At 42.6% G+C, this 16,735-nt stretch overlaps 1 protein-coding gene across 2 annotated transcripts; it reads left to right on the plus strand.

Moving 5' to 3' along the window:
- The first annotated feature begins 9,863 nt into the window (after window positions 1-9,863).
- Window positions 9,864-16,435, plus strand: C2H3orf38 (chromosome 2 C3orf38 homolog). 2 transcript variants are annotated; one of them, XM_083171933.1, is made up of 4 exons: window positions 9,864-10,138; window positions 12,609-12,814; window positions 14,714-14,758; window positions 15,057-16,435. In XM_083171933.1, exons 1-4 carry the CDS (start codon window positions 10,012-10,014, stop codon window positions 15,603-15,605), a joined length of 927 nt encoding a protein of 308 aa, XP_083028059.1. In that variant the 5' UTR covers window positions 9,864-10,011; the 3' UTR covers window positions 15,606-16,435. The 2 variants fall into 2 exon arrangements, with proteins under 2 accessions (XP_083028059.1, XP_083028060.1); XM_083171934.1 differs by lacking the exon at window positions 14,714-14,758 and having other exon boundaries at window positions 9,867-10,138.
- Window positions 16,436-16,735: the final 300 nt, after the last annotated feature.

Consider the following 16,735-nt stretch of genomic DNA (forward strand, 5'->3'; position numbering starts at 1 on the left):
CTGGAGATTTCTCACCAAATCTCTCACCTAGGTGCATGTATGTTTAGACTGCAACTTTTTTAACTGAAGAAATAAAATTGACCCAATTGGAGTACAAGTAATACGGTCCATAAGTGTGTGCCATCGCTGGCACACACCTATCTGCAGAGCAGGGAAGTGTTGGGCAGTAAAGGTGCTCTGCAGCCCCGGCGGGTGGCAGATAATCCACCCCCCCCCCCCCCATTTATATGAATCAGCGGCCACCCAAGGTGGCTTTATCGCATGTAAAAAATAAAAAAAAATCATTTGTAAGCCTTCCTTTGGGGTTACCGGGGTTCTTAAGGGAAATCTGGTCCGACTTGTTGTTAGGATGGGGGGGCCTTAAGACTACAAGTTAAAATCCATTTTCATGTAAACAATAGTCATTGCACTATTATCTACTGAATTAACATCTGCTGTACTTGAAAGCTAGTCTCGGGAAACTATTATGTAACATACTTATTATTCATTCTCTAATGGGAAAATTGTTGAGAACTCAGACCTGTATCCATGCCCAATGGGATTAATGCATAAAATCTGCAAGTGACTGTATTGCTGATGTGGATGATCCCAGTGAACTCTTATGATAACTTAATAGTTTAATGAAAAACTTTTGGTACAAAGAAGGCAAACTTGTTCCATAAGCAAACACTGGTTTTGTGGAACAAAACTGATTGCCAGTTAAGGCGTTATTATTTTTGTTATTTATTATTTTCTCCACTGCGGTGTGTACACTTGAGGATACAGATCTGTTTTTTTTTTTTTTTAAATATATTAATTCTTTAAGCAGAATACCCTATTTCAGACCTCTTCTTACCAAGTCATATAATGGTATTAGCAAAGTCTGACTTGTGCTGCTTTCAGACCGCAAAACTGGCTTTGACCGGTAATTTGAAACGTTTCTAAAAATGTTTCTTAAACTGGATATTACTGTTTAAGTGCCATTTTTATGACACTGGCAGACCCGTTTTTGGAAACTTTCCAAATACAGGTTCAAAGCCAGTGCGGTCTTCAGAAACACCCCCCCCCCCCCCCCCCCCTGTAACACGCTGTGTGGCAGTTTTTACAGTTTTAACAACCCCCCCCCCCCCCAAATCAATATGGCTAACACCCCCCCCCCACCCCCCCATTGTGTTTAAGAAAGCCCCCCATGCAGCCGGAACCTCATGCCTTGCGGATCCCGGCTGTTCAGACTCCTGCTTATAAAAAAAGTGACTTTCGGAAAATGGCTGCCCCCATACCAAAGACAGTTTTTTCAAACAGTCTTTCCTATGGGGCAGCCATTTTCCGAAAGTCACTTTTTTTTTATAAGCAGCAGGAGCCGACAGCTGGGATCGTAAGACACGAGGTACCGGCGCGTGGGGTTTTTCTTAAACACATTGGGGGGGGGGGGGGTCCCCTCTGAGCCAGGTCCCCTCTGCGCTGGTCCCTCTGAGCCAGCGCATTGCATATTTAACGAGCCGGCCGAGCATTACATATGCGCATATGTAATGAGTGGCTAATTACATATGTGCATATGTAATTATCGGCTAATTACATATGCGCATATGTAATTAGTGGCCGGCTCATTAAATATGCAGGCACTGGGGACCAATAGTGCTCACTGCTGCCTGGGTACCGTTTCAGACCCGTTCAGACCGCAAAAAAAACGGGTCTGAAACGTGTAGGACCCTGCTTTTTTACTATTTTAAAATACCGGTTATTTTAAAACGGTAAAATCACTGGACCTTTCAGACCGCACATATTACCGTTTTGAAACGGTAAAGAAATGGCAATATACCGTTTAATTTGTGCGGTCTGAAAGGGGCATTAATGCATATGGCTTTGCAAAATTCTACTGCCTTGTGGGTGGAATAATTTTGTATTGCTGTTGCATTGAAGTATGTAGGAAGGTGTTAAATAATATAATTTGTATACATTATACTTTTTCTGAAATGTAATGTGGAGGTTTTGTCAGTGATAAGTCAGGAAATGGTTATTATAAAAAAACAATTCTTCATCTGTATTCCCTCTAGGGTTGTAACAAACTACTATCTTATCTTATCAAATATTAGCCATTTAAGCCAGTAAGGGGCTATGTTTGCATGATTGAAATAAAAATATAACATTTGTTGCAAAATTTTACAAATCAGAAAAATTTAGTAAAGGTTATGTTTATCCTTATTTCACAACCGTTTACAATCTCAGCCGGGTGTCAAGAGTCATGGTTGTTTGACTTCTGTATGTTCAATGGATAGATTGGGGTAAATTGAGGTCCTTGGCTAAGTTAGACAAGGCATTTGGAAAACTTAAGTCTAAGAACTGGAATAATTTAATTTAACTTATATTATACAACCGGCATTATAGTTTAATCATTTTGGTGTTACTAATTTGGGTACTTGTGTAATATCTGGGCGCCCAAATTTTTGATCGGGTCGGAAAAATCGCGTCCATCGCATCGCGACCAAATCGCATGCGATGCGAACGACACGATTTTCCAAAGGATTCAATGTTAAAATGGTCCTGTTCATTTCCCCACTATCCAAGTGGGCATAGAGTTGATTTTATATAGCGTGGCGAGCCCGAAGCATGGCGAGCGCACGCGGATTACTTAAAATGTATTCCGCGTCCCAACGCGTGGCTCGCCATGCTTCGGGCTCGATGGCTCGCTGCGCTCGCCACGCTATATAAAATCAACTCTATGCCCACTTGGATAGTGGGGAAATGAACAGGACCATTTTAACATTGAATCCTATGGAAAATCGCGTTGATCGCATCGCATGCGATTTGGTCGCGATGCGATCAACGCGATTTTACTGGAAAATCGTATCTGATTGTATGCCTTAAGGCATACAATCAATCGCATCGGGCACCCAGATATAACACAAGTACCCTAATTTGATAATATTAACAAATATTAAAGTTTTCCAGAATGCAGGAAGTTCTTGTGGCCATTAACAATTTTCATTTTTAGTGGTGTACGGTTAATCAGAAAAACCTTTTTACTACATTATTTTCATTTTGATAGATTCACCTGGACAATTAATTGAATTCTAAAAATGGAATCTTTAAAATGTGTGTTTAAGGTAGTGTGCGAGTGTGTGTTTGTTTTTTGTTTTTCTTGGACATTTACGCCTCTTGCACTGAAATCTAGAAAGTGGTTTACAACTTATTTAGGTGATCTTAAAAAATGAATTTTTCACAGTCTTGATCTGAAACTAACATTTGCAAATATGTCCGTAAAAGTTCCAAAACCTCATACAAAGTAATTTAAATAGGTTTCTGAAAATGCTTTGTAAATTTTTATAAGTGGACTTGCACAGACAGTTGGCTCCCAATGATCACAGCCGTATGCCACTTGCAATTTAACTTATGAAGGCATGCAGCAGTTTATTTTAAGTATTGACACACAAAAATTGTTTGGTATTACATTTAGACATTCACCTTTGACTTCTACCATTATTTGTGGACCTTTCAAATTATCTACGTTTTTGTAGAGCTGTCGATGATGGTAATTTTATATTTAAAGTGCAATAGAAATTCTCTCACTGGTAATGCAATTACCAGGTCTTTCATTTTGTAGTTTGATTTTTACCATGCTTTTATATCATACAACCTGAAAACTGAATAGACTAATGTGTTCATTTTTAAATATTAACAATGTTTTGGTGGACAAATGCACTTTTTCAATGTGTCCAATATCTGATTTGAATGTGTGCTATTATTATTAATCTTATTATTATTATTCTTATTATAATATATTTTTGTTTTTGAATTTTAATAAAGAATGAGCCATTGAAATGCATTAAGTCATTAGTGATTTCCTGATAGACTTTTGTATTATACTTAATTTGTTCAATAAAAATTTTTTGGGGGTTGATACTGAAGTATTGTGACTCATGTATTTGTGTGTCATTTATATATTTACTATCCATTAGTACGAATGTGACATTTTGTCTATTATAAATATGCATGATCTAGAACTGCTGTGTGTTAAACAAATATCTGGTTTGAAAAAGCCACAATCCTTTATTTAAATGGGTTAGTGCTACTCTCAAATACGATTAATCCCTAGATGTCTGCACAAATGCAGTAGAAGATCTGGGCTAAGCACCAAACCGGGTTTCCCAACCACCATTCTTAAGGCAGAATAGAACTCTTTTCACACAAGTTACTAAATGCCGCTTAATGGTTTGTGACCGCGCATCAACCTGTGATTTCTGCATTTGCTGGCTTGCTAGACCTGGCAATTTCTCGGCCCCCAGTCTGAAAGTTAGTATAAAAATAACTTTCAGACTGATGGCTATACCAAAAATAAGAGAACTGTGCACAAGAAAGCAGCTAGTGCAACAAGACCCCTCCACCAGAAACAAATATAGAAAAAAATTATACCGATATACTAGCACTAACAAAAAGGGTGCTCAATTAAGGAAAGTTAAAACCACAAACGTCTATTTGTCAGTTCTCTGTATCGGTGTTCCACCAGAGGTAATTTCACGATCAACCTCCTTTTCTTCGAGTTTCATGGTCCCCACAGGGTTAACATAGTTTGGATCTGCCTACAACCCCCACTGTTAGCCCTGTAGCTTCTAGGAACCTCGAAGAAAAAGTTAACTGAAGGTAAGTCTACCAGATCATTCTCGTTTTCTTCTTCAGGTTTCGTGGTCCCCACAGGGCTAACCCAGGGGTTGTAGGTGGATCCAAGCCTGATGTTAACCCTGTGGCTCCCATGAACCTGGAAGAAAGTTAACCAAAGGTAAGTCTACCATAACTCTCTATTTCATGTGTAACAATTTCTCATAAGAGTATCATCATGTGCCCAAAAATGTAGTAAAAACAAACCTATTGTAATCCCATTATGTGGTACTTTTTTTTTTTTTCTTAAAACATTTTTGGCTTAGGGGTGTCGTGGGAAAAAACTCAAACTGGAAATTTATTTCAAGGCACCCCAAGGACAAAAATATTTTAAGAGAAAAAAAATCTAAAAATTAAGTAGACTGTAATTGTCATCCTTAGGTTTAATTATGTATTGTGGGACAGGATTTGCATGTTTGTACACTTTATAATAGACAAAACCAGGGCTAGTGGCTGCCAATTACATTAACCAGGAATAATTTGAATTGGTCCTGGACCATTAACTCACGGCACCTCTGCAAGTGTTTCAAGGCACCCCATGGTGACACGGCACACAGTTTGGGAACCACTGAGCCAGATTTAAAGAACTGGTAATGGTCTTTTCTTTAAGCAATTCGATGGATATAATATCCCAGTGTCGTCTTGGATCGTTGGCCAGTTACTAGATGTTGGATCCTGCAGTACTGTCATCAGGTGAGGTCCTAGTACCAGCACTTTTGTGTTTTGACCCTTCCTAGGGTCTTTTTCTCAAGATGTCAAAAGCAAGAATGTGAAGTCCTGAAGTTCCCTAAAATGCCCAGTCCAACCAATCATTGTGGCTCTGGCACAGCTTTTCTCTACACTTCAATTTCCTACAAGACCCATGACTATTTGCTGTGCAAGGCCACTCAGTATCTCTTTGAGACACTACTTCCTGTTACATCACATTAGCAGCCGGCAATGCTTTTGTTAGAGGGCTGGTTGAAGTCTTAGGCGAAAATTTACTACAGCAAAATCGTTAAAAATAGGTGTGTTCGTATACAGAAATACACCTATTTTTTACACATTCGTATTTTCGGGATTTACTATCCCGAAAATACGGCAATTCGTATTCCTCAAGATGGAACATTTGTATTTACAAATACGAATGGAAATGCCATAGACAGAATACGTTTAGGAATCACCATTCAAAACAATGGTGATTCCGAATTTACTAAACGGCCGTATTGAAAATTGGCTGTATTGAAAATACGGCCGCTAATTAGCGGTAAACGGCTGTAATTGCAGGCCAAATACGCCAGGAAAATAGACTTCAATTTCCTGGCGTATTTGGCTTTAGCCTGCACAGATCAGTCAGATACATGCAGGCTTCACTGTGGAAAAAATAATTAAATATAAATGGCGTGGGGTCCCACCGTGGCCATAACCAGCACCAGGCTCAAAAAGCCTTTCTGGTTTTAAAAAATCTGGGAAAATTTTGCGTAGGGCTCCACTAATTTTTTTTAAAACCAGCTCCAGGGCCAGGTCTGGTTCGCAAAATACGGGTGACAAAATGAATAGGGGTCCCGTGTATTTTAAGAACCAGGCCCAACCAGCCAGCAGGGTAATGTCACAGCAGGGGGACCCTTATTATATAAGGTCACATGGCCAAAACATTAACCCTTAACAGTCAGCCTGGGTAGGGGTCCCCCCTCCAGAACTTACCTGCCCAGGCTGAAGCCTGGTGCTGTCCCCGGTACTCCTGGCATGTGGGTATTGGGCTGATAAATGGTGTAAAAATTTGAAAAACCACTGGGTTTTGCTGTGGAAGTATGAGTCCTAGCAAGCCTGGAATGCATACTGGGACTTGGAGAACCACAAGTTCCAGCATGCGGCCCCCACGCCGTTTTTTTTTTACACTGAACCTTGCACGGATCTGACTGATCCGTGCAGGCTGCCAATACGAATTTGTATTTTAAAAATACGAATTTGTATTTAAAATACGAATTCGTAACGGAAAATATACGAATGGATACGCCATCAGAAAATCCGAAAGTCAAATACGACTGATTAGTAAATTTTCCTCTGGAATACGAATTTGCATATGGCCAAAACAGCCGTATGCATTTGTATACATTCGTATTAAGAATACGACTAAATTTTTTTCGTATTCTTAGTAAATTTCCCCCTTAATGTCCTTTTAGCTTAGTGACTGTTGAATCAGAACGTCTCTGCATATCCATGCCCAGTGTTCTTATTGTTAGTTTTCTTTTATAAACTGCCGGTAATGGTCCTGACCATTACTTTGTTAGTCAATACCTAATTTCTAGGTTGTTACTATGATCATCTGGAAGCTGCATGTTTTAATTGTCCAATATCTCTGAACATAACAATAATACTGTTTTGGATATAGCTTCCATATAGTCATTGACGGTAACTTTAAAGATGGGTATACATCTCATACCTCAATAAATACAAAAAAACATACCAATGAGTTTGCAATTGGAAAACAAAGTGAATACCATGAATTTTTCTAAGCCAACTGATTCACATTCCTATATCCAGGCAGATAGCTGCCATCTCTCAGATTGGTTTAACTATATCCCAAGAAGCCAACCAAGGATACTCAAATTGTACTAAGAATGGCACACATCAAATTCAGGCCAAATAGATGCACAGGTAGCAAAATGTGTCGTTTAAAAATTGTAGTTTGTTTATTAATAGTGTAGTTGTGTCTTATGTGAAGCATATAGGAGAGCAGAAACATTTATGTGAAGAGGAGCTTTGCAGGAATTGGAATGTCATGTGACTTTGATGGTAATACATCTGATGTAGCATGTATGAATCAGATCAATCTGATCTGATCCGTCTGATCAGATCTATCTAAGTGAATAGAGGGAAAATTTAGCCCAGGGTCATATTAGATTAAATTACTGGGAGAGTTAAAGGGAAATCTGAAGAAATTTGTAGCTTCAGATATGTCTGGGTAGTGGACTGCAGAGGGCCGAGCCTAGGACTCAGAGGGGCTCGTCGCGGGAGGGGGAGGGGGGGGGGGGTGACGACGACATATTGGCTCCACATACTTAGCTTGGAGGGGAGGGGGGTCTATCCAGGATTCTGAAGCTCTGCCCCCTGTCATTGCAGGTTTGGGGAGGGGGGGAGGGGGGTAATAGTCTTTGCCATCAATGGTAATAGTGCAACTGCCCATCGATAGTGTTATACTATGCAATGGATGACCATCAATGTATATATATATCGATAGTCAGCTATTTTCTGTGATTCAAAGACACTGGGTGGGCCTACATATGTGTTGGGGGTGGAGCTATGCTCCTCATTCCGGAACTTTGAACAAAAAAGCAAAACATTGGTTTTGCTGTGCCATCGATAAAGGGAAACCATCTGGTAATCCCCCATCTATGGCAAAAGTATTGGACATCGGATTTTGAATCATACGCTCGTCTGCAGCTGCAGTGATGGCTGGGCTATTTGTCTGTTGGATCCCAGGACAAAAGTTCAATTTTGAAAATGGCAACCAAATTCCAAACATATACGTGATCCAACGCCGAAAATATGATGTTTTGCCTTGTTTTGTGATCTGAATATTTCGGCAAGATCTGAGTCCTGGCTGGTATCCACTAAGCATGGGTATGTTTGCTTGATAATTGTTAATAAATGCTGTAAGTAATAAACTATGAGATTTATAGCACACAATGGGGTAGATGTGTTTACGAGCATTAAGGGCCTTATTCTAGTTCACTCTTTCTGACAAAATTCTTCTTAGATGGACAAACCCATGTGCACTGCAGGGAGGCAGATGTAAAATGTGCAGAGAGAATTAGATCTGTGTGAGTGATTTTGTTTCTGTGCAGGGAAATACTGGCTGCTTTATTTTTACACTGCAATATAGATCTCACTTTGAAGTAAAACCCCACCCAAATCTAATTATCTCTGCACAAGTAACATCTGCCCCACCTGCAGTGCACATGGTTTTGTCTATCTGAAGGTGCGTACACACGGGGGGGGGGAGATATATTGCTCAGTGTCTCCTTTTCATCAGCGACCAGAGATGGTCGCTGATGAAAAGGAACCTCTGCTGGGGGAGCCACAGAGGTAATTAGCTGGTCGCAGCAGCAAGCTCTTGCGACCAGTGATTACAATGGGGCAGAAAACGGGAGCGCGCACCCGGTGATTTATCGCCGGGGCACACTTCCATTACTGGCATTAGAATAAGGCCCTAAGTGCATATGCTGCACTTCACTCTGGTTATCTGGGGTTAACGTTTTTTTAACATGTATTATCAGCGCACCTAACGTGTATACTAGGGACAGCCCCCCAAGCCGTTTATGGCTCGGGCGATGTATGACTGGCTGTCAGGCATACATCGCCTGTTAAGCTGCTGTGGCCACTTCCCCAGCCCAGGGCTAGCATTGTCCTATTCCCACTGCAGGGACAATGCTAGGCCTGCTTCTGGCTACGGGCTGCGCTTGACATCTCGCGAGAACTTGCGCATGAACATTACAGCCGGCCGGGGGAGAGAGGGGTTTTTTTTCACTGCAGTTCCCAGTGCTGTCGAGGACGCTGATCGGGAGAGCCGTGGACACAGGACATATCGGCTTTCCTTATCGACGCAAGGGATGGGGGGTTGTTATTACATTAGGCTGTTACGGGTGGCCAATTCCCATTGTTATGCAGGCGAAGCGAGACCCGTTGTTTATCAGCTGCCCTGATCATTCTGCCCTGAGTATTCTGAGCCCTGTAATTATAAAAGATCAGAACTTCGGGACAAAACACGCATGGCGAAACTATGCCCGCCCCCCCCCCCCCAAGCTGTTGTGAAACTACAAGTCCCATCATGCCTTGCCACAGTTTTGCTATAAGGGTATGCTTAAAATATGGCAATGCATGCTGGGAAATGTAGTTTCACAACAGCTGGGGGACCTCAGTTTGGACATGCTGTGTAGGGGTTTGGTGAGTTTCAAGGTGTTGAGCATAGCAACCAAATAATGGGGAATTTACAGACATTTTCTTACTGTGTCTTGTAGGCAGCCCTATAGAACTACACCTACCAGCATGCTCTTCCGCAATTTTAGCCTGTCCCAACAGGAAAACTAGGGCAAGCCATGCTGGGAGGTGTGGTATTACCGCCACAGGTTTCCTACCCCTGCTTTACTCTCTGCTATCACTCTCTATCATGTCCGTCAGGACTGGAGCAGCGGGAGTAAGCTACGTGGCCCTGACGTCACTACAGCGTGTACTGGCGGCATGGATCTGGTCACTTTCATGACAGTATGTCCCGGAAGTGTACCGTGACGTCAGCGGAAGTATAGTGCGTCCTTAGTTTCGGTTCTGCTCTCCTACCGCTGTCACTGTCAGTGCGAGAGAGCAGAACCGCCTCAGCCAGGGCGCCGTGTGTCAGCCGCTATGTCCGGTCTCAGCTGCCGGGAGAAGGAGGGCTGCAGGCGGCTGCTGGCGCTGTTCGACACCCAGGACCTGATCTCCATAGCGGAGACCGTAACCAACCGCATGATCCATGTGCTGAGCAGGGAAGGTGAGCGGCGCCATACTGCAGCCTTATACCCAGGCTCACTGTCGGGCTTTGGCATTGCTCTGCTGGTACTTGTAGTTCAACGCGGTAGCTGTGTACTAGAGCATCGGGTGACAAAGCCGACTGATCTCGTTAAAGATATCGTTCTCCCGCGTCACTGCCGATATAGTTAACAATATCGGTGGTGTCGTGGATCGCTAAAGCCCTGATATAGTAAACAATATCGGCCACGGCTGGTATTGTGCATCCACACTGAACGATATCGGCTGCCAATATCGCGTTGGTGGGGTCACCGGTGCCCAATAAGCATGCAGATCATTTGGCTATATTCCCAAATTGACCCGCATGTTTGGTAGATATCAATCATCGCTACATGTGCGCTGGAGCGCGTTCAGAAATCCCTTTCTGAACGATATCTTTCACTTTATCGTCTAGTGTGTATGTTGTGGACCCGGCTGAAGTCATATGACTGATCCTCATTGTCAAATTACTCCTCTCCACACAGGAGTGTCTGTGGGGATGTGAAAAGTTGGTGGAAATGTAAGGACTTTTTACTGACGCATTAACAATTCAGCCCTGAAATGTTTACATGCATACTGTAAATGGTCTCCACCCACACTGACACACATTTGCCAAGTTACTACACTTGTAAATGAAAGCTGCAATTATAAAGTGCTCAGTTGTGTGTTGCTTGGTGACATAATTGTTGTTTTACAGAAATGAAACTCACACTGGGCTGTGAGTTTCATTTCTGACGACGGCCCCATCTCCAGTTTCTGGATTCAGTATGTCTTCTTGATATTACAAACATGTTGACAGACAACACAACTGTATGTGAACACCGACAAAATTTGATATGGTTTTGACACACCAGCTGAACACTGACCCTAACATGTCTATTGTCAACATTTTCATGATGTCAACAGTTTTTAAAATTGTGACATAACATTTGATATACTGCTGCGCTATATGAAAATGTAAATAAATAAATAAATATACTGATGTCAACATTGTAAATATCAACATAATGGCTGAATTCCCGGGTTTCCTCCTTTTCTCCATAAACACACTGGTAGGATAGTTGTATCTGACCAAATGAAGCCTGGAGTGTGTGGACGGGGATACGTGTATGGTAGGGGCTGTAGACTGTAAGCGCTAATGGGGCAAGGACTGGCATGAAGGATAAATATTCTCTGTACAGCACTGTGTTAAATAGGGGAGTTATGTGCGGAAGCAATAACTCCATACTTTGTGCCGGTATCACATTTATATAAGAAACTGTAAAAAAATACATTTATGACTTAAGCAGCTTCGGGTTGTTTCATCCCTGCACACATATGTAATGTTGTGTGAGTCTAATTAGAGCTGCTCCTGGCAATTGAACCACCAGCCGCCACCAGAAGGGTGCGCTCGCTCAAGACGCTAGCGCGCCCCGTTCCGACTGAGCCCTTTGCCGCCCGCTGTGACTCCCCCGATGCCCCCAGTTCCCCCCTAACCCTGCCCATTTTCCTGAAGCGGAGACGGGCAGTGAAAGGGCTCCGCGCCACTGTGTTGATAGGGACACGTGTGTGTGGAAGACGCTCGCGTGTCCCAGTGAGTTGGAGAGCCTCTCCGCAGGCGATCGCCAGCTACGGGAATCTGCCAGCGCTGTTTATTCTAGCATCCTGCACCTTTTAAAACCTGTTCTTTCCATTTTGGGGTGTCACTGTCTGCTTTGGTGCTACTAGTACAGTCTGGTCTGTATTGATTAACGGACTAGACTGCTAGAGACTCCACAGCCGACCGCAATGCTAGGCAAGGCAGGAAAGAGGAACTGCACGGGTTTTAAAAGATGCAAGGTGGTAGAATGAACACTATTATACAAGGAAAAATCATGCCTTGTAAATGACTGCCCCTTTAAAAAAAAAAAAACTTGGTTCAGCCTGCATGCCACGCGTCCCCTATTCTTGTACTGCATAACATGAGGCTCATTGTCTTTTATAGTCAATAAGGATTTGGTTCCCCCCTGTGAGGTAAAGTTGTTCCTTTTCGGTTGTTTGGTATTGATGGACAGCTGTTTCCCATACTTGCCTACCCTCCCAGAATGGCCGGGAGGGTCCCGCAAATCGGGTCCCCCTCTCGGCCCCCCGGGAAGGTATGCAAGTCCCCCGCATTGTAGCAACAGCCCCTGCTCCCCCTTCACCGCGGTAAAAATGTCAGAATTTTGCGGGGCTAAAATTACACAAATTGTGGCACTTGAACCCCTCCCCCCATCCACGGACCCGATAATTAATGCGGCTGCCGGTCGGGGGTGGGGCTTGGTGACATCAGCCTCGCTCCGCCCCCAAAACGAAGCCTCGTCCAGCCCTGCTTTCACTCCTCTCCGGTCTTCTCCCGGAGAGGAGTTTAAAAAAGTTGCATGTCCGTAACCATGTACAGTTTTAGCTTTTTCATTCTCTGCAACAAAATATTTTCCATCTGTTTTTCTGCACAGATGCCATTGATGCAATTCTGTCATACAGCAAGGATGCCACCGAACTCTTGAAAAGACGTAAAGTTCACCGCAATGTCATTTTCAAGTATGTGGATGAAGAGAGAATCTCAGTGCTGCCATCAAGTGATAAGCATCAATTAATCCAGTGTGTGCTCGATCACTGGAAGGGCCCGAGAGTTCGTCAAGACTCTTCTCCACGACAAAAGGTTAGTTATAATACTCCAGGTGAAGCGCCGCCATCACTCATCATGCAAAATAATAACAGGGTTGTCCGCATCTGTTATTCTAGAATGGGATTTTTCATCCATAGACAGATTAACGTAGTTCTATTGTCTGTCTCATACACCTGGGGGTGGGCAGCCATTTTTCCTAAGGAACCAATAACAGTGCAGAACTTAAATTCATCAGGGATTGGTGGTATCATAGAGGCACAAAATACAGTTCCACATTTATGTTAAGGGTTCATACTGTAGTTTACAGTCTGTATTCTCTAAAAGACTGCAGCAAAAATTCACAAAGGTGCGACTGTGTGTGCACATTCCACACCCACCCATCGCTAGAACTCCACATTCCCATTCTCAAGAAACTCTCGACTCATCCATACCCTCTGTCTTTCCATTGTCCTTGAAATTACTGTAGCACCTTAGTTACAGTAAATTGGTTATTTTTGACATCTCTAAGAGGGGTATGCAATGTCCCGCCGCTATTTCCGACGGGGGAAATAGTGGCGCGTCCCTATTGAATGCTGTCTTTAGCGACAGCATTGAAGAGGGATCACGGCAGAACGAGCCCGACTTTAGAAACTGTCGGGCCCGTTCTGCCGATAACAGCCGCGGATTGCCGCGATCCCGGACGCAGATTGACAGCCGTGATCTTGAATTGCATACCCCCCTAATTCTCTAACGGAACGATAGTCCAGCTTTCAACAGCGCCCTTCACATTGCTCACAAATATAGCAAACAGGCGACTCATTCTAATCTACTCATACTGCATCTCTTCTCTTGTTTGCCACTTCTGTTCCAGCAAAAACTCCATTACCTTGACATCCACAATAGTGTCCTCTCTGGCTCACTGTTATCCCATGCTCGGTTATCTCCCATGATTGATTACTGGCTCACTACTCCGTTTGCACAATCGATATTGCTAAACTGAAAACCACATAAGGACTGCTGGGTGCCGGACGGGGTCCCGACAGTCGGACCCCTGTACCACACCCAGGACTGCTATACCATTTGTATGTAGATCACACCCATATTTACCTCTACCCCTGAACTAACCACCTTTTTTGTTTTTATCGAACTTGTCTAACGGTAATGGGCGTGATTCAACAAAATCTTCCTCTAATAGGCGAAACCATGTGCACTGCACCTGGGGCTGATGTAATCTGTGCAGATATAATTAGATTTGGGTGAGTTATTTGTTACTGTGCAGAGTAAATACTGACCGCTTTATTTTTACACTGCAATTTTTAGATTTCAGTTTGAACACAACCCCACCCAAATCGAACTCTTTTGCATATGTAACATTTTACGCAACATGGTTTTATTAATCATAATTCTAAAGCACAATGGAGTCTGTTGCGCTTTATAAGAAACTGTAAATAAAACAATTGGAGATTTCGCCTCATGCCCTATGTACTTTCCATCACATTCTAAATCTCTGCTTGATATCTCTTTAACAGTCAGTGACATTATCTTACACACATAAAAATCAAATTCTATTAAGGTTTGCCATACACTACTGTGAGAAGTAGCAGCAGTTTATTGGTGTCCGATCCCCTTGAGCCGGGGACTCCGTTCCTTGCCGTTTGGAGGGGGGTACATTTTGGAGGCCCTCTTGAGCCGCCCAGGCCTGTGATCCTTGCTGTTGGGAAGGGTCTGTGTTCCCTGCTGCTGGGAGGAGGTAATTGTTGGAGATGGATGTGCAGGCATGTCGGACTGCCGATCTGATGCGCACGGGACATTTGTTCGAATGGGATGTCAAACACGTGAGATTTTGTCCCAATTTTTTGGCTTGTTCCGTCGGCCTTTACTCACACACTGCTAAACATCTTACACTCAAGTCATGCTGTACAACATCAACCTCTATATTTTCCCCTCTCATAGCCTTATTCCATGCAAGACATCTCCTGTGGGCTGTCCAACTGTATGGTGAGTACCTGAAAGAGGTGGAGGATAATAATGTAATCTGCAGATATCCACTGTGTCCTCCCCAGCAGTTTGAGCAGCGATATGGTGAAGGTGGTGGGCCTTGGAAATTCATATCCATCTAATATTTTGTGTGTGTAACGTGGGACATCAGTTCACCTTGTAACTATATCTTTGGACTTCAGTGATGCACTTAGCTGGGACTCTCCATAAGATCTTTTTAAAATTATAAATGATTTTTAATTATTTTATATCAACTTAATATACATCAATAAATCTGCATTTCGTTTGTCCTTTCCAGGTAAAGAAGGAAGACCAATCCCACCTTCCTTCGCTTGACTGTAAACTGCTTGGAGAACAGTTTTGCACTTGGTTTTATTCTCTCCTGAACTCCCAGAACCCATCCCTTGGACAAGAAAGAGGGGACTGGGGGCCCCAGCACTTCTGGGAGAATGCATTACTGAGATTTTCGTACAAAGCAGTAGAGCAGGCAAAGGAGGAACACAGCGGCTCTCAGATGACAAGTTTGCGTCTCCTTGCTTTAACACGAGATGAGAGGCTGATCTTTAACCCCAACTGCGATAGCAAAGGATTAAAATGTGTGGCTTCCTCGCATGGGCTTGTGGTGGTGGCAGTTGCTGGTACAATTCACAGGAGCAATGCGTGTCTTGGAATATTTGAACAAATCTTTGGATTAATTCGCTGTCCTATTGGTGGTAATTGGAAGATCAAGCATGTGGATCTCAAAATCCTAGCACAGACTACATTGGGCTCTGGAGAGTCTCAACGTTTGCCCTCTCTTAGTTACAACACTGGGGAATTGGAGGCCTATTATAAATCTGACCGCTGAACTTGCTGGTGGCATGGAGTGTGCTTGGTGATACCAGGAGGTGTACGGTTATGGAACTGGTTTAGATAAGTGGTTTCACTCCAAGTGGAACATAAGGCCTCAGCCAGCCAATACAGCACAGACCGATATTTAAAAAGTTGTAGTTTTGGGTTATTTATGTCTTGCAAAATCAATATAATTGAAAGTTGTAGTTCTTTTAATTTTTTTTAAAAAAAAAGTAAAGGTTCACCTTTGGTTAATATATTCTATATATCTTGCTGAGTGGTTTTTATCCCAGAAAACATAAATGTTCATTAACAGCTAAAATAAGCAACCCATAGCTCACTACTAAATGGTAAGATTTGCGTAAGGTTAAGCCAATGCTGATTACACAGTGGGGAATTTCTACAAATAGGTAACATAGGGGTAGATGTATGGAGTAGTGATAAGGGAGGAGGAGAAGTGATAAAGTTCCTGGTATTTTATCACCGGCCAATCAGCTACTATCTGTTCCTTTTTAAACCCAGCCTGTAACTTAACAGTCAGGAGCTGATTGGCCGGTGATAAAGTACCAGGCATTTATCACTTCTCCTCCCTTATCACTGCTTCATACATCTATCCCAGAGAGAGAGGTTGCCAATAGGAACCAATCAGGTCCTGTCGTTTGTCATAAAACCAAATGTATGATTGGATGCCATGGACAATAGTGCCTTTTGTATGCTTTTATGTATGACCAGATTTTTTTATATTTATGTTGCGGCCAGTCAAGTCGTTTATGGAATGAATTGAGGGGGGCACTCTATAGACTGTGTATTTTACTAAATATATTAAAATAAATCAAATTTTTATTATTTTTGTTACAGAATTATGATGTAACGTTTTTGAATATGTGAAATCATGGAACAGCCTAAAATGCCAATAAGAAAAAATCGGTAACAGAATTCAAAAGTTGTGAACATTGCATTGCACGATTACTGCACATAATGGTTGTTAGGTTTGCAGGATCTGAGGAAGTGGGGAAAAAAGTTAGGTGTGAAAATGTTCAATCATTTATAGTCACAATTTTATTTTAGATCTTGTGAATCTTTAAATATTTATCTTGTATTTGTATATTGCGATAGTGGGTGATTTATCACTGGCTTTCAGCTGCA

Source organism: Crinia signifera, chromosome 2 (genome assembly GCF_055691185.1).
Source record: "Crinia signifera chromosome 2, ASM5569118v1, whole genome shotgun sequence".
In the NCBI taxonomy this organism is placed as follows: Eukaryota; Metazoa; Chordata; class Amphibia; order Anura; family Myobatrachidae; genus Crinia; species Crinia signifera.

Bases quoted from the DNA above. Each gene is read 5' to 3' on its own strand.
- C2H3orf38 (XM_083171933.1), top strand. From the start codon at position 10,012: ATGTCCGGTCTCAGCTGCCGGGAGAAGGAGGGCTGCAGGCGGCTGCTG. The intron at 10,139-12,608 runs GTGAGCGGCGCC...TTTTCTGCACAG, and splicing joins CCATGTGCTGAGCAGGGAAG to ATGCCATTGATGCAATTCTG. The intron at 12,815-14,713 runs GTTAGTTATAAT...CCCCTCTCATAG, and splicing joins ACTCTTCTCCACGACAAAAG to CCTTATTCCATGCAAGACAT.